The 18,023-nt window shown below is 28.8% G+C and overlaps 2 protein-coding genes across 20 annotated transcripts in view; one reads left to right on the forward strand and one right to left on the reverse strand.

Moving 5' to 3' along the window:
- Positions 1–61: 61 nt before the first annotated feature.
- Positions 62–2,203, forward strand: LOC124421562 (protein phosphatase 1 regulatory subunit 42-like). 5 transcript variants are annotated; one of them, XM_046956881.1, is made up of 6 exons: positions 69–481; positions 550–855; positions 953–1,124; positions 1,263–1,382; positions 1,463–1,600; positions 1,669–2,203. In XM_046956881.1, the coding sequence occupies exons 1-6, from the start codon at positions 344–346 to the stop codon at positions 1,749–1,751; spliced, it is 957 nt and encodes a 318-aa protein (XP_046812837.1). In that variant the 5' UTR covers positions 69–343; the 3' UTR covers positions 1,752–2,203. The 5 variants fall into 5 exon arrangements, with proteins under 5 accessions (XP_046812840.1, XP_046812835.1, XP_046812837.1 ...); XM_046956880.1 differs by having other exon boundaries at positions 74–481; positions 953–1,187; XM_046956884.1 differs by lacking the exon at positions 1,263–1,382 and having other exon boundaries at positions 62–481.
- A 2,056-nt stretch (positions 2,204–4,259) lies between these two features.
- LOC124421558 (protein 4.1 homolog) overlaps positions 4,260–18,023 on the reverse strand; it is a 32,851-nt gene continuing 19,087 nt past the window's right edge. The window contains exons 1-22 of one of the 15 annotated variants that reach the window (XM_046956851.1): positions 16,220–16,337; positions 13,851–14,023; positions 13,644–13,791; positions 13,271–13,565; positions 12,806–13,144; positions 12,529–12,701; positions 12,282–12,421; positions 11,432–11,518; positions 10,720–10,953; positions 9,410–10,195; positions 8,579–8,686; positions 8,371–8,475; positions 8,167–8,271; positions 7,961–8,065; positions 7,752–7,859; positions 7,546–7,647; positions 7,355–7,456; positions 7,146–7,253; positions 6,771–6,881; positions 6,062–6,166; positions 5,392–5,601; positions 4,260–5,306 (exon numbers count right to left, since the gene is read on the reverse strand). In XM_046956851.1, coding sequence (XP_046812807.1) covers positions 5,127–5,306; positions 5,392–5,601; positions 6,062–6,166; positions 6,771–6,881; positions 7,146–7,253; positions 7,355–7,456; positions 7,546–7,647; positions 7,752–7,859; positions 7,961–8,065; positions 8,167–8,271; positions 8,371–8,475; positions 8,579–8,686; positions 9,410–10,195; positions 10,720–10,953; positions 11,432–11,518; positions 12,282–12,421; positions 12,529–12,701; positions 12,806–13,144; positions 13,271–13,565; positions 13,644–13,791; positions 13,851–14,009 — 3,810 coding nt within the window. In that variant the 5' untranslated portion in view covers positions 14,010–14,023; positions 16,220–16,337 and the 3' untranslated portion in view covers positions 4,260–5,126. Of the gene's footprint in view, positions 5,307–5,391; positions 5,602–6,061; positions 6,167–6,770; positions 6,882–7,145; positions 7,254–7,354; positions 7,457–7,545; positions 7,648–7,751; positions 7,860–7,960; positions 8,066–8,166; positions 8,272–8,370; positions 8,476–8,578; positions 8,687–9,409; positions 10,196–10,719; positions 10,954–11,431; positions 11,519–12,281; positions 12,422–12,528; positions 12,702–12,805; positions 13,145–13,270; positions 13,566–13,643; positions 13,792–13,850; positions 14,024–16,219; positions 16,338–18,023 lie in introns of those variants that run through there. The other 14 variants (XM_046956848.1, XM_046956850.1, XM_046956849.1 and 11 more) reach the window with 14 other exon arrangements.

Below are 18,023 nucleotides of genomic sequence, written 5' to 3' on the forward strand. Positions count from 1 at the left end.
TATACAATATATATATACATACACACACTATTATGTAGTAATATGACAGTAATACTGATTATCATATAAATATAATAATAATATAAATTTGTGTTTATAATGTTAATGAAAACGTTTAAGATTTTGGAAATATGGAATACTATTAATTTATTAATAAAACATGCTTTTGATCATGATTATGAACTTTATAAAACTTATGATTGGTCCGTTTTACTATATGATTTTTGGCGATCAACGTAACGCTTGTTTAATCGATGAAACTTAACTTTATATTTCAAAGGTTAATACCTTCTTGAATGGTTTTCAATCTTTCAAATAATTTAAGAAACAGAAATTGATAATTATGGTGAAATTAACATCAAAATTTATCGAAAAAAAGTATGCTCAAGTTCGATCAAAATCTCTTAATAAGTCAAATAAAAAGCAAGAATTATGGAAATTAACGCACTTGTACATGAATGGAATGTTTATCAATGAAATTGTAAATTAATTTTTACAAAAATTATGCGACCGTTCAATTTTCATATTAAACATATAATCTTATTATAGGGTAATTTTGCGGTATGTAAAAATTTAAAAGTGATATATCTTCAAGATAATAATATATCACGTATAGAAAATTTACACTTTGCGACAAATTTAACACATTTATATATGCAACATAACAAAATAAAGAAGTTAGAAAATTTAGATTGTCTACAGAATTTGCGCAAATTTTATGTAGGATATAATTGCATTAGTGTAATTGAGGGATTAGAAAATGCCGAAAATTTAATAGAGCTACATGTAGAAAATCAATTCTTAACTATAGGTGAAACATTATGCTTTGAGCCGCGCAGTGTTATAACATTATCTGTAAGTTGTTTCAAAATAATTTTACATATTACATTATAATTGATTCATAGAAATTTATGTGTTAATATTGTGCATATTATGTGATAATATATTGCAGAAATGTTTAAAAAAGCTTAACATATCAAATAATAAAATGACGACTTTAAATGATATAGAAAATTTTAATGAATTGGAAATTTTGGAAGCAAAAAATAATTTACTTGAAGATATTGAAGATTTAACTCAAACAATAAGTACATTAATTTCACTCAGAGAATTATATATGAATGGTAATCCAGTTGTTCAAAAACACAGATATAAAGAAAGTCTCATTGCTAACAGTAACACATTGGGTTGGTTCATTGCATGGTTTTTATATTTGTTAGTAAATATAGTAGTTAATATAACTTTTTGTTTTTTATATATAGTAAATTTAGATGGAAAAAATATTTCTGATATTTGTCGCAAATTTTTACAAACTTTTAAAGAGAAACGTTTTAAACAATCTATTAAAAAGATAACAGTACCACTAACAGATGACATTGCAAGTATGTTTGTTTATTTAAGTATTAACTATTTGTATCATAGCAAATATTTAAAAATATTATATATATTTTCATAATCATAGATTCTCTGAACTTGCCTCCTGCATTTAAGAAATCTGTATCTAGAGCAATATTTCAACATCCTGGACCTAAACTATCTATAGCAGTTATATCTGCTATGGGTGAATTACAGCCTCAGAGTTTTCCATCGTGGAAAACGGGTAAAAATATTACTAATATCAGGTAAAGATAAATTATTATTGGTTTAATAATAACACTTCTTTATTAGCTGCTGGTATAAACAGTCTAAAAGATAATCATATAACACCAAGACCATTTTGGAGGGATACAACTAACAAAAAAGAAACGTAGAGTAAATTCACTGAACGAAAATCAATCATATTACCATCAATCTGATAAATATTGGCAAAAATAATTATTAATGTCAAATATATTTTGTTACCTATTATCTATATATTGGAATTTTTTAACAACTTTACATTCGTATAAAAATAAAAATGATAGATTGTATAAAAAACTAATAATTTCTTATCAATTACACAATAATACTTTTATACATTTTAGCACTAGCACTACATTTGATCTATCAGTACTCATTTATATAACTTGATATTTTCACTTAAACCTACTTGTGAACAATACCGTATGAATAAAAGTGTAGTATGGATAAGGTGTAAAAAAATAAGAAATAGATAACTACAAGTATGTAGATATTGGTTCATTTCAAGAAAGATATAACACTTTTATATGTATTCAATCTGTAGTAATATAAATACACTTGAAATAAATGAACAATAAAAATATCAGAATGTAAACTTATATACTACATTTGTACGCTGCTTGAAAATCCATACATAATCTTTAAAATTCGTTTTATGATAATTTAAATCCAACTGAACAATACAAGAGTCAATGGTACTTCAAATATTACACAAGTATAATAATTTAGTTTTTGCCTTTTTATTTAATATCATAAAAGTAATTAATGCTAGACTATAACACTGACACAAAAGCTCATACTATTTCTAAGCTGAAATAATATATAAATATAATAATCTTTTAAGAAGTTCTAAATAAATAATATTCAAATGATACATTTTTTATGATACACAATTATTAGTTACTACAAGCATGGAATGTTAGACACAGTACAAAATGACATTTTTATGAAATCTGAAAATAAAACAATGCAAATCGTTTAAAATTTGTTATATGTATATATATATATACTATATATATGTTATATATATACTAAACTCTCAAAGAACTTTATATTACTATTTTCAAATAATTTCAAGATTTTTAAAAATATAACACAATTTATCCGTTATTTTAAAATTTCATGTCATGAAGTATTCATAAAATATTCAAACAGATTATGATTATGTGCTTTCGATAAATGCAATGTTAATGCTGCGAAAGTACATAATACAATACATTTGTAGTTACAAAGCATATTTTAATTTCGTAATTAATGCTAATGCAAACAATTTCTAGGATTTTCCTTAAAAAATAATAGCAGATATTCTTATAATTAAAGCATTTTTATTTGATAATAAATGAAACAAAAATAAATATCTTTATAGATAATTAAAATTGATATATTATATTATTCAAAACGAAATATTCTCTTTTTAAGTGTATAGTTTGACTGAAATATTTCCAAAGACAACGTAGCATAAAATCTGTTGTTTGTCAATCATATTTTGAAGAATGAATATGCACATCTATAATAAAAGTATAAAATAAAAATAACCGTTAAATATAACATAAAGCAAAATTAAAAATCTTTAAAAGTATTTTCTCATGGTATGTACATAAAAATTAGAATATATATTTCTTTATAAGCCTGTAAAAGTATAAAAATAAAAAATTGAAAAATCTTTATAAGCAATAATCATATAATGCTTGTAACATTGTATCATTTGTGCAAGATACATATTAACTAATAGCAATAAAGTATTTATACCATATATATTATCTCTAAATTATTCTTAAATCAATAAATCTCTAATTTATTAAAGTCTGTAGTATTAGAAAGAAAACTATATGTAAAAAGATCAACTATCCATTGATATGCATATCCTTATATACCATATCTCATATATATAGTATATATATCTGTTATAAATATCAGTATATATGCAAAATTGTGATAAATTCAAGAAAGAGTTTAAATTGAAAATTACATAAACGTCAGAAGAGAGAAACATTGTCTCCTTTAATTTCAGTACTTAGTTGTACAATAAAATTGCAGTTATTAAAATTCTAAAATATGAGATGAGAAAATGAATCATCTTCTGAAATGTAGTTCTAAAACTACATAAGCTATAGCTAAATTTAGACATATACGCTGACCAATGCATCATTGCTGTTGGTGTTTATTTATATAATAATCTATTAATCTCTATTAATATTTTAGTAATTATTATATCTTTTAAAGTAGAATGTGGAAATCTGCACAGTTTCCAAAACTGTGGTGTCTTTCATGCACCAACGACATTATTAAATGAAAATTAATTAGCACTTCTAATAATATACTTTCTTTGTTTTGTATATTGCTTAACACTAACATTATAGAGTTGGAAACTTTGAAGATTTCAATTGTCCTCGTAGTACAGCATAATAATACACAGATATATGTATAAATCGCTGAACAACTAGGACATATTCTTATACTTACTGTTATTATTTCGACCGAACGAGTTTTACTCGATATCGTTTGGGAACTAACAATTTCATTCTGTTGTACTGTAATTCCCATCCTCATTTTCTAAAGCAACCTTCCTTGTTTCAGTTGTGACACACACGAACATACATAGCAATTAAGCTAATTTCATTTGCATTTAAGCAGTTGAATGGATATTACATGTGTATTTATTACTTATCACTTACAAATTTTACAGAATATTAGTGAGCAAACCTTGTATGCATGGAATAATAAAAAATTGTATATCTTGTAAGTAATTATGTAATACTATTATAAGACTGTTCAAACACTTGAATGAAACTAGTCTGTTCTATTTTTATCTGTATAGACCATGCTCAAGGATTAATCAAACGATATAGAGGTCAAAAGTATGACAATGCATTAATAGCAGAATTAGTGACTTTATACACTTTTGAAATTAGTAATATCATTTTGTAAAAGCTATCTTTTTTCACATATGAAAATTATGAATAGACGACATAGATTTTTTTTTTAAATCAATATTTAAAATTATCAAAATTTTTATCTGAAGGGCACTCTGTCCTCTTTTCGTAAATATTAATGGCTTATTCATTTGTTTATATACATACATATCTATGTATATGTAATATGTATAATAAATATCAAGGTATGTGCATACACATACACTTTTAATTATCTGAACATGAACACGATTGTTTATGGTATAAGGTACTACGTTCCATAAAAAACTTTATTAATGACTTCTTCTTTTACTAACGAACTTGATTTTCAATCAAGCTTTAACTCATATAATTGGGTAAGCTTCAAGAAGCAATTTCCCAAATCCTTTAAGGAAAGGCATCATAATTAAATGAATGTACGCAAGGGCTTATTGACGATAATTCAGTCTGACGATCATGCATCAAAAAGATGCATAACAGTATGCAATATGTAATAAATGCAAATACGTATCTTCATATATCTTTGCTTTGAAGATATCATAGCTTTTCAGACAGAGTGCCATATAATTATAGATTCTATTTTAGAAGAGGTTGTTACTGTGCCATCTGCTGTTGGATTTCTATTTTTTCAACTGTCATATCAGGATTTGTTGCAGCAGCCTCTTGAATAGCTTCCTGTAAAGCTTTATCATGATCAATCGGATCACCATCCGATTGTATTGTTATTTTTTGTTCTACGCGTGTTTCCACTACACCATCCCGTTCAGTTTTGTACTATAAAAAGAGTATTAAATATATAAAAATATAAAGACTTATTACAACAATCTACTTATTATAATGTAACAATTGTTATACTTACTGTTATTGTTTCGACAGTACGAGTTTTACTCGATATCGTTTGGGAACTAACAATTTCACCTGTTGCACTGTAATTCCCATCTTCGCTTTCTAAAGCAACTTTCCTTGTTTCAGTTGCAACTAATGGAACTGTCGTTGTAGTTGTTACATTACTATCAGGCTCTCCAGTATATACGTGTGTTTCAGTTACTACTATATTTGCAGGATCACCCTGTATGAAATTAATGTACAAATACTGCCATTAAATAAATGTTAAAGAATCGACCAATGTTAAGTTATTATACATATATATTAGATATACACTAGCAACACATGTTTTCATATTATACAGAAATGATCAATAAATAATTTCATACAAATAATTCCTTTATAAAATTTTTCCATTAAATTAGAAATAACACAAAATAACACATGCATGTCTTTTTAAAAATAATATTAAAACTTTATTTTATTGTATTTTATGGTATTTTATGGTATTTTACATAAAAATATGATTATTAATTTTTACTTTTTCTATAAAAATAGAAACCTAACAGTTATCAAACCTGAACATAAACAACACTAATCAAGATAATAATTTGCAAACTAGTTTTTTTGATAACATAACAAAAAACGTACATACTTTGTTCATTTGATGAATAGAAACATTATAACTAAATTTTGTGAATTACCTGATAATATTGATTGTAGAAAGCTTGTTGGTCATCATCAAGATCAATTGGTGTACCTGAATCTCCGCTGCTTGAACTAGATGTACTGAGCCTTCGTGAAAACAGCTATTTCATGCAACGTGTTAGCCAAGCCGCCAAAATTAATTATGATGTAACAAAAAAAAAAAAAAAAAAACAAAAAAAATTGGATTAAATGAAAAATGACATAAGTTAAATTATTGTTAAAATGGCTCAACTTCTTGCATAAAATAAACAATAATCCTTTCCCATATAATTTAGAATTTTGTCATATATATATGTCTGTATACATAAAGGATTATACATGTGCTATACTATATAAGTTAATATATACCTTTTAATTGTATTGTTTTTAAACGAACTAGTTAATCCCTTTATTTGAAGATCAGAAATTAGTATGGAAAAAAAATCATATGAAAAACTTTACACTTTCATAAATACTAAAACTAATAACTAAGACTGATAATGTTTAGTATCTCTCAACGTATTCAATAATTAAATTTTTTTACTACGCTTATATTGTTATAATATATAATTGTGCGTAAAGATATATACAATAAAAAAAACAAATGAATTTTGTATTGGACAATGTTAGTAAAAATTCCAAATAGTGCACACAATTATTTACATGCTTTGAATAAAGTTTTTAAGCTTACACAAATACATTATTAGATATTAAATTTTATTTCACCTGTTCACCCGAAAGCACATGACTTGTAGTCCGAACTTCTTGTGTTACTACTCTTTGTTCTTGTCTTGTTGTACTGGTCGCAGTTGAGTATGCTACAGTCTTTTCCTCTACCTAATGCAAAAGAGCAAATTATAATCTAACATAAAGAAAAGCATTGAAGTGAAAAAAAAGTAATAATTCTATAGAATACTCTAATATACTATAATCTCAAATACAATACTCTCAAATTTATTCTAAAACAATTATAAATTAAATGATTTGTATAATACGATTCAAAATTATTGTAATGCAAATACTGATATTTCGTAATTTGTAGAAAAGAATAATTTATGCTTCGTCATATGGAGTATTATAATATATCAATGATTTACAAACCTGACTTGTTTTCTGATTTTTTTCAAGATCTTCATGCATTGTTGCAGTTCGTGTAGTAACAGCTGTTGCTGTCATGTATGGGGCTCTACCATCATCTGGTGTTTCTGCCTACATATAACTACAATTTACTAATGATTCTAAATACATTTCATAAATAATTAGGATACAAAAGATTATGATTAATAAAGTCAGCCATCAAAATAACAAACCTGACTTGCTTTTTGATTTTTGTCATGATCTTCATGCATTGTTACAGTACGTGCAGTAACTGCTGTCATGTATGGGATTTTACTATCATCTGGTACTTCTGTCTATATACAACCGTAGTTTTACAAAGAATTCGTAGTTTTACAAAGCATGGACATTATAATGCAATAATTAAAGCACGACGATCACAAACCTGATTTGTTTTACGACTTTTTTCAGAATCTTCAAATATTGTTGCAGTGCGTGCAGTAACAGCTGTCACATAGGGAGTTTTACTATCATCTGGCATTTTTGTCTACATACAATTACAGATTTACAAAGCATTCTACACGTATTTATTAATAAATAGTAAATGGATGGAGATTATAATGTAACAATTAAAGCATGACAATCACAAACCTGACTTTCTGTTTGACCTTTCTCAAGATCTTCATGCATTGTTGCAGTGCGTACAATACCAGCTGTTATTGGAATGTATGGAACTTTACCTTCACTTGATGCCTCTTCCTACATAAAACTACAATTTCACTGTGGATTCTAGATACATTTAACGAATGATATAAGCACGGAAGTTACAATAAAGATATTGAAGCGTGACAATTACAAACCTGAGTTGGTTTTAAACTTTTCTCAAAATCTTCATGCAATGCTGCGGTACGTGCAGTACTAGATGCTGATGTATAAGGGGTTTTACCGTCTTTTGGTACCTCTGCCTACAGAGAACTACAATTTTACTATGGATTCTACATATATTTAACAAACAATAAAAGCACGGAAATTATAATGAAAACATTAAATCATAACGATCACAAACCTGACTTGCTTTTGGACTTTCTTCACGATCTTCATGCAATGCTGCAGTATGTGCAGTGACATATGCTGACGTGTAAGAGGTTTTACCGTCATTTGGTACCTGTGCCTACATAGAACTACAAGTTTACTGTGGATTCTACATACATTTGACGGACAATATAAGCAGATTAAAATAAAAAATATATAAATTAATATAATCACAAACCTGACTTGTATTGGAACTTTTGTCAAAATCTTCATGCAACGTTGCAGCACGTGCAATAACAGATGCTGAAGTATATGGAGTTTTACCATAGTTTGATGCTTCTGCCTATATAGAACTAACATTTTACTATGGATTCTAATTGATTTACTAAACAATAAAAGCATACAACTATAATAAAAAGAAAAATATAGTCATAAAAATCACAAACCTGACTTGCTTTTGGATTTTTTTCAAGCCCTTCATGCATTGCTGTAATTCGCGTAGTAACGGTCGTTGTTGTCATATGTGGGGATCTATCATCATTTGGAGTTTCACCCTACATATAACTACAATTTTACTAAAAGTGCTAAAAGCATTTAATGCAAAATATTTAAATTATAATGAAAAAATTAAATTTTAATAATAATAGTAGTAATAGTAAAAAAGAAAATTACGCATATATTTTATTGAATAATTGTAATATTAGTTACAATTACTACTAGCTTTAGTGCTAAAAATTTTATGTAACTTAAGAGTTATCAATTTTGCAAAATTATCTATCTATGATACTTACTATTATAATATTTGGAACAATATACAGCGATTGTTGTTGTACTTTTAAGCTTATATAAACATACACACACAATTACATTTCATGCACAATACATGCATATAAATTCGAAATTACATGACAAATTTATCATGTATTATGTGTACAAAATATAAATTCTTTGTTATTGTTCTGGTAGGTTACCATATTACTATATCATATTTTGTGTATGATAAAGTAATATTTTTACTTAATTAAAAATATTTATACGTACGCGATGGAAAATATTATGACATAAAATGAATATCCTCAATGAATATAAATTAAATCTTTAAATGATCTTCTGTTAATAATTAATAATGCATATATGTGCATGTTGCATTGTAATAAGTAGAATGAAAATGGAATTATTTAATAGTTATTCAATAATAGCAACAAATCGCCTTTTTTGTGGCATAAGAAATAGAATATAAGAATTTTAGGTGTAATGCAACACATATGGTTTCATACCTGAGAAGAATCTTTTTGATTAGGTAGCCTGTAAGTTGTAGCTTTTTGTTGTTCTTTAAGACCAGCCGACTCGACGTAATTGAGCCCAGGAGTTTTTATTCCAGCTTGTTGTAGTTTATCTATGTCTTTCGTTTTTCTTTTCTCCACTGATTCTACTACTTTTTTCTCTTCACCTGGAGCATAATTAAATGCTAAACCCGTTGCTTTGCGACTAGCTGCAGTAGGAGATTGTTGATCTCGTACACCTGGAGATGCCGGTCTGTCTTCGTAAGAGAAACCATGAGGCGTAAACGGTTTCCTCGTAGATGAAGTTTCTGTTTCTTCATAATCGTATTGTTTTGTATAACCAGGACGATCAGAGTTCATAGCAGAATCTTTTGATTTATCCGTAATTATTTTTTCGCGTATTTCTTCCGTTTCTTTTCCCAACGTTGAAACATCTGATTCTATATCATGTTTTTCTATCGAGTCATCCAAATCTTTCTTTTTTTGCTTTTTTTGTTTACTTTTTTCTTTTTCTTTTTCCTTTTCTTTTTGTTTCTCTTTTTCTTTCTGCTTTTCCTTCTCTTTTTCTTTTTGTTTTTCCTTTTCCTTTTCTTTCTGTTTCTGTTTTTCTTTCTCCTTTTCCTTTTCCTTCTCTTTTTTCTTTTCTTTTTCTTTATCCTTCTCCTTTTCCTTTTTCTTCTCTTTGTCTTTCTCTTTTTCCTTATCCTTTTCTTTATCTTTCTCCTTTTCTTTATCCTTCTCTTTTTCTTTTTTGCCGAAGAGGAAACCACCAACAGGACTCTTTCACAATAAACAAAAACATGCAATACAAAATAGCTTTCATGCTGTATCTATCAAAATAATCTATACATAAAATATATATAAAATAGTATACAAACATACTAATTTCTAGTATACAAACATACTAACAACCATATCTTTAAAAGAAACTTTAATTGACAAACATGCGTATGTGAATTATAAACAAATCAAATTATTTTGATAATTTCATGTAATAGCAATATCAAGTGATAACTGTTATTTTTATTTTAGAATTGCTTACTCTTTAATAATAGACATTTTAAATAAAAGATTAAGAAATTTTTGATACTATTTATTGATAAATAGATATGAGTAACGAAATTCAATATAGAATGTTCTATATTGTATTTAATCAATATTAATGATGCAACTATATTGTGATCTTTTTTAGAATCAAAATATATTATTATCATAATACTTTTTTTCTCAAATCTAAGATATTGACACTGATTAAATAAAGTATAATAAGTTACAGATGAATTATCGGCAAGCAATGAACTTACCTTAATTTTTTCCTTCTTTTCTTTGTCCTTTTTTTCTGGAGTTTCCTTGTCCTTTTTTTTTAAGTCTTTTTTACTGGGCGATTTCTCATCATTGTTATCAAGAAGAGCATTATCATTAATTAAATTAGAATTGTTCAGATCATTATGGTTTTCCTTCTCGTTTTCATTTTGTTTATCCTTCTTCTTCTTAGAAAGACCACCGGGCGGTAGGACTGCAATTCCTCCGACCGGTTTCTACAAGTAAAGTGATACAATCACACGTCTTTTCATGCACAAGCATAAAGCAACTATAATGTAAAGCTAAAATAAAGCATATATCGCACTACAATTTTTCGGCACAAATCGCATGCTCCATAAATAATTACGGTCTGCGCTCTCAAGAATTTTTAGTTTGCTGTTCTAGTTACAACTGTTTCACGTATCATAATATTGTGGCTAATGGTATATCTATAAATTTTAAATATTGAATTATTTTGATGTTATAGAAATATTAATGTTCTTCTAATTATCCATGCTTGTAAAGTACTGAGATACCTATGTAACTATGAATTTTGTTATTGAGGCGTTGGCCGTATTATCTTCAGCAAAGCTGTGAATGAGAATCAGCGGCATGCATAAAAGAAATGAAAACATTAGAAAATCATCACACTGTAGTGTAATTACAATTGTGATAAAACAGTGCGATTTAAAAACAACAAATGAAATTATATACCTTTTTGGTACGATCTGCATCATACTCTCCTTCCAGGCTACTGGTACTGCTGGCAGAGGTTGTTCCAGCACTTGTTTTTCGTGTGAGCTATTGATGTTAGTTATTGCGTGAATTAGTTATTATAGTTGAAGCACTATATTCTGTATATTAGACTCATCTGATAACTCTTTTGAAGTAAGTTATTATGTATATGTTTATTGCGCGTATATATATGTTTTATACTCTAAAATCACTTTATAATACTACAGAAAATATAAGTGTTTCAAAAAATCAGTAATGATAAAATAATATTTCTAATCTTTCTATAAGAACGATGCTAATGCTTCTAAATCATTAAATTTGAATGTTGTATTTAACTTAGATAAATCTTAATATGCAAAAACTGTATGCTTTGATACATTCATCCATGTCTAACATATGATATACAGTACTAACATGCTGTCACTAAATGTAATAACCGATTATTAAAATGGATGTAGAGGTGCATGGTGATTAATTAACATATTACAACTATACATTCTCTTCAACTATTAACACATTAATGTTATATATTATCTAATTTCTATGAAACAATTGTGTTCTACAGCGCTTCCTAGCATCATATATATATAAAATACATTGCAAAAGTGTTACTTGATAGTACTTCATAAACTGTTTGTATTAATCTGTTTATTTGAAAGCGTAGACCGCAAATTGAAGTTAAAAGTGTTTGTTTTTTAGTATCCGTTAATGTAAAATTAAAATTATTAAAAATTTGCATGATAAACTCATGCAAAATCTACAAACTATATATCTATAGACTAAATTCAATTAATAAATATAATAATAATTAATTAAATATATATGTTACCTTCTCCTTTTGCTTTTTAATAGGACTAGGCCGTTGATCAATGTGTTCCATATCAGGAATCATTTCAGGCTCGTAACTCATAGTATGACGTTTACTTGGTTCTGAGCCGTAAGTTTCAACTGGTTTAGGACCACCTAAGGCTGTATAAAACAATTATTTTATTTTAACATATTTCATCTTATTTTTAATAATATTTGTCATTTTTATAAAATATTAACTAAGAAAATATATAGGAAATTTATCATACCATCCATGCTACGTGATGTAAGACGACGACCACTTAGAGATCTCTCAAATTGAGGAGGTTGTCGATCTATAGGAGTCTTTTTCGTTTCATAATGCGTTCTCCCAGAGTATCGGAAACGAGATCCTAAATGTGGTAATAATCCAACTTTCTTTACAGGCTCTGGACTCATGAGCCTGTAAAAATAAATAAAAATATATTGTTGATATGCTCAAGTATATAAGAGGATAATGAAAGACACAAATTAAAAGTATAGGCAATAAAAGTATCGAATAATTACCTGAAGAAAGTATGATGCTCTACGCAAACCTTCCACAACTTTTTAGCTGCTCTATGATTCGCAAGTTTGAAACCAATTGTGGATTCAAATTGTTCGAATTCACCAGGCCGTATTTTTATGAAGAAGTTATGCCTTTTGTAAGAAATTTTTAAAATTTTTGGCCATGCAAACCTGTTTATCCTTAAGCGATCACGATAAACGAGAAGACCAGATGAACAGACACCTAACATTATATCAACGCCTTCTGAATCTTTCGCCGGATGTAAATCAACTCCATACATCGCTAATTTCTTTGCATTCTCTAAATAATGCAGTTCTGCTTCGGCTGGAGACTGACCTCTGCAAAGATATTAAACGTCGTATATTTAACAAAGTCCATTTTTAATTCGCTGCAAAATGTAAATATTTTTATGAGAATCAAATGATAAATTTGTTTAAAAAGAAGAAAAAAAATCAAAAACGAACTTATGTGTTTTGTGAAGATCCATAACTTTCTCCACTAATTCTGGTGTCTGATTGGGAGCAAATTTAAAGTCCTTCAAATACGTTCTTCCATGTTCTTCCGGGTCATAATCTCCTATTTCTGATTGAACTAGATAAGATCCAAGAAGAGCATGGGTCACGAAAGAGCACGGTAAACGCTCTTTAATAATATCGTTTCTAATTTGTAAGCATAATTGGTAGCGCGTAATATCTTCTTGTAACTGAGCTGGATCCGGAGGATAGAACTTAACTTCGAAACTGAATTTCCACGGTTCGTCTGCGAAAGATAGAAAATATCAATTAAATGTCATTATAATTCATTATATTTTGATATTTTTTATCACGGATCGCTTACTTTTGACAAATTTGACAATTCTTTTATCTAGGTCTAACCAGTTCCTTGAATCATCCTTGTCCTCGTAGATAAGGCCAAAATAATCTTTCTCGAGTAAATTCATACTTTGACATATCATATCGAGGAGATCCTGTCCCTTCGCCTTTCTCTGTAACGTGATCAAGATATGTAAAATATTTTTCTCTTTATTCATTTATCGTCACTTACATCGATATAAAAATCTTTCACGGTGCCATCTAGTAAAGTGATTTTCGCCAAAGCCATTTTTCCTTTGCTAACTGGACTTTTGGTCGGCGAATTAGTTCCGGTGCCATTTTCCGCTGTGACTTCTGGCGGTATTGCAGCAGATTTTTGTTCTTCCGGCATGTTTCGGCTCTATTCTGAAAAATTTATTTAAAGTTCTATTCTTAAAATCTTTATCCTTGTACATAATATTCGTTCATTTATTACATCCGTTTCATCTCGAGCAAAGTACATTCTCAATATAAAACATATATAATATTATATCAACTTTCTCTTATTATTAAATTGGAACGGTAAATAATGATAAGAAAAAAATTTTCTTCGATGATCTTTTCGACAATGAGTCGATGTCAAAGAAGAACACAGAAAATGTTTTATGTTTGATCGAGATATTCAAGTATAGATCCCGTCTAGACTAGAGGGTGCTTTGTAGAGAGAAATAATCAATATTTGTGAGAGTACTCTCGAAATGAATGTATGGTTCAGGTACCTTAGGGGATAAATATTGCACTGTTGTGACTTCGACGACGAAAAGAAAAGAAGAAATTATTCGCTTGGGAGAAGTTCCCTCACACAGATTTACCGAGCTTGTATATCCGTTCAATAATTAATGAGAAACAATTAATTTGAAAAAATTTCTGGAATAGAATCTCAATTGTGTTTCGATAAAATGTGAAATTAGTATTAAACTGTAAGAAATATATATGGTATATTAATAAATTCTTATCAATTATTGCACTATCACTATAGCTCTTTTATTTCGATACTAGAATAGTTCCGGGATCTATAGGATAAAGTGTCTTTGATTTCGTAGGAGTTTGAATTGAGTTACATGACAGAGTTCTCTCTCTCTCTCTCTCTCTCTCTCTCTCTCTCTCTCTCTCTCTCTCCCCTTCTCCCTCTCTCTCTTGAACGCGCGCGCAATATAATGCAGCCAAGTTTCTTTGCTACGGGTCATTGGCCCTTTTTCAAGATAGCAGGTATACATTAAAATGTGTGTATATGTGTGTGTGTGATACTCGAAGTTTTAAGGAAAAAGCCGATATTAATTTAAAAAGAAACATTTTGTAATTATCTACTATCGTTCCAACGTGATACGTGATTCCGTTACGAAACGTTCCCGTTTCTAATTTGAAAAATTCCAGACGATTTAAAGAAGCAACAAAATAGAAGAATCAACAACGTGACCGGATATCGCACTTTAACTTCAATCATCATTGATCGATATCCTGTTACGTATATGCGTACGTAACCTACGAGGTAATGGGTTAACTGCAAGTACGATTCTAATCATGTATTTCGTTGTTAACACGTTCCGTGCCAAGCCATTTTTGCCTGACTTGTCGTTCAGGCCATTTGATATTTTGACTAAAGAAAAAAATGACTGAGTGTACCACCGGTGGTACACGTGGCCTGAAGATCAAGTTTAACGTGCATCACCGGTGGTATACATGGCACGGGGACGTGTTAATATTTTCATCAAGCGTGTTTTTTTTTTATAAGAATTATATTTGGTTTCAATGAAAATCAAGTGTTACCAATACTATATAATTTTAAATAATTCATAAAATACATACACACACGTCTTATACAAAAATTAAATATTAAATTATATCACTCTGTCTCTTTCTATATATTGAAAAAGTATATTATGTACGAATAATCATATCGTTGTATCGAGATCAGATATAATTACTATTTGAATAGAAAAAATAATAGACAGATCGGGAAAATTAAAATTCCTCTACGAGTTCTAATGCGGAAGAGCAGTATCTCCGTGTCTTATATGCGACCACTCTATATAGCATGTTCTATAATGTTATATGTATTACGTTACCGTGGTGTAAATCCCTACAAATAAGCAATCACATGAGTTCATAGAAAACCACGAGAGAGATATTCTGTCTCTCAGAATTTTCGACATCCTCCGTTTTGTTGTTATTTTCGACTTCTCGGCTGGACTCCCATCGGAAAACAAGAATTAAGCTAAAAAATGACAAACCTTGGGAAAGATAGTTCGTAAAAATATAATTGAAATATATTTTGCTATTAATAATCGTATAGAGAATAAATGTACGTGATATCATATTATTAAATTATTTGCGAAAATGTATAATATATAATACACATTTATATATATATATTCATATAATTATATATTTTATATGAAAATTTTGATAATTGAAATTGATTAGTGAAATAATATTTCAAAATTCAATGAAAAGTAATGATGTATGCATTATCAAATAAAATGAAAAAAATATTTATAGAATATCGGGGGAGGGAGTAGAGTATAAATTTCTTTTTCAGTCGATTGTAAGAGGATTACGAACCGTTGAGAGAACGGAGAGAGAGTTGCGAAATGTCGTCATCGCTGGAAGCAGGCGTCCTTTGCACGCGTTATTCTCTTTGGCAGTAAAGAACGATGAGGCAATACACCGTGTGTGGATAGACGACGACGACGACGACGACGATGACGCGATAAGTCACACATTGAATGTATCATATTAGTGGTGACCTTGATGAGACTTATCGGTGAGCAAAAATAATCAAAAAGAAAGAAGAACGCAAGTGAAAGAGATCTCTAACATGTAACGATTCATACAAATCGAGTCTATGCCTCGGTGGTTCTGTCTGTTTGTCCATCTATCAGCAAAAAATTTAATAATATGGAAATCGTAGATTGTATCAATTTCTACTTAAACATACTGTAAGTGCGTTAAAATTAGTAAGCTCACGCGAATTTCATAGCTACGATAAGATAAAACTATTTTAGTCGAAGGTTAATAGCCAACCTCCTTTCTTCCTTGAAATTCTGGTAAGTGTGATGTCTGCATACATATGTATATCGTGTACCATTAGTTGCTTTCCCTTGATATAGCTTATGATATGTTTCATCGCTTTTATCGAACAAAGATTGAACATGCAAGAGAAAAAGGGAAAGAATAATTATGATCGCGAAAATAAGACAAGAGTGCACATATATAAGAAACATTTACATGTTAAACTAATACATTTCATTGTACATTTAATGTGTTCGATGAAGGTGAGAGTTAAAAAAAGACTTGACATTTTTTGGCACCCATCAAGAAAAACTAGAAATTTTTTTAAACACGTTCGTCCCAGATTCAAGAAAAAGGCAAATACGGTCAATAGTCGTTTCGCTGACAGGTCGGTTTAAACTTTAAAGGGCCTCATGAAAAGGGCCACCTAGAGCTTAGGCAGTGTTGAAAGAATCTTTTTCTCTCGTTGCGGACTCCTTTCAGAGGCGCGTGAGCTCCATTTGGCCGTGTGTCAAAAGGGCTGATTGTAAACGAGGGTCGCGTGATCCCTGGCATACGCCTACACGTACACTCACATTATTAACGTTGGTGTCTTCCATACTTCTTCTCTCTTTCTTTCTCTTTCTCTTCGTCTCTTTCTTACCAATGCACCAGCTTAATGAAAGAATTTATGTCTTACACCAAGTTGTCGGTGATATTATCTTCGGCAGTCGTATATAAACTATTCAAACGTTAAGTGTCTCGATCGAGTTACATCTTTATATTATTCAATATTTTTTGAATCATTAATGTAACTTCGACAGCTTTAGTGTAATAGAATTAAAGCATATAGGTAACATATCATTAATAATAAATATATTTCTTTTTTGAATCATTATAACATATATATATATATATATATATATATATATATATATATATATTATACATATATTATGTATTATTTACTTTTTATATTTACTTTTTATATTTGTTTCTTAAAAGTTTCGAAAAAAAGAAGGAAAAAAAAAGAAATTTAATCATACATTAAAAAATTAATTGAAACATCAGACGATATTACAATAGAAATCAGGAAAATTTTCTAATCTTTCATTTATCGCATACGTTAATAGATTATAACGAAGGCTAACGAGACTTCCGATAGACAGACGCATTCGAAATACTCTTATCGTATTCTAATTCGTACACATATTTAAAGTAAGATAAAAATATGTATTCAATCGAATTATCAAATATTTACGTTCGTTCTACCATCCAACCGTCTATGAATTATTATAATTGTCTAAGAAAGCTAAAGAATCTATTAAACTCGTAACGTAATTGTGCAGCATTGTGCAGTGAACGAGATAAATCA

This window comes from Vespa crabro, chromosome 2, assembly GCF_910589235.1.
Source record: "Vespa crabro chromosome 2, iyVesCrab1.2, whole genome shotgun sequence".
NCBI lineage: Eukaryota > Metazoa > Arthropoda > Insecta > Hymenoptera > Vespidae > Vespa > Vespa crabro.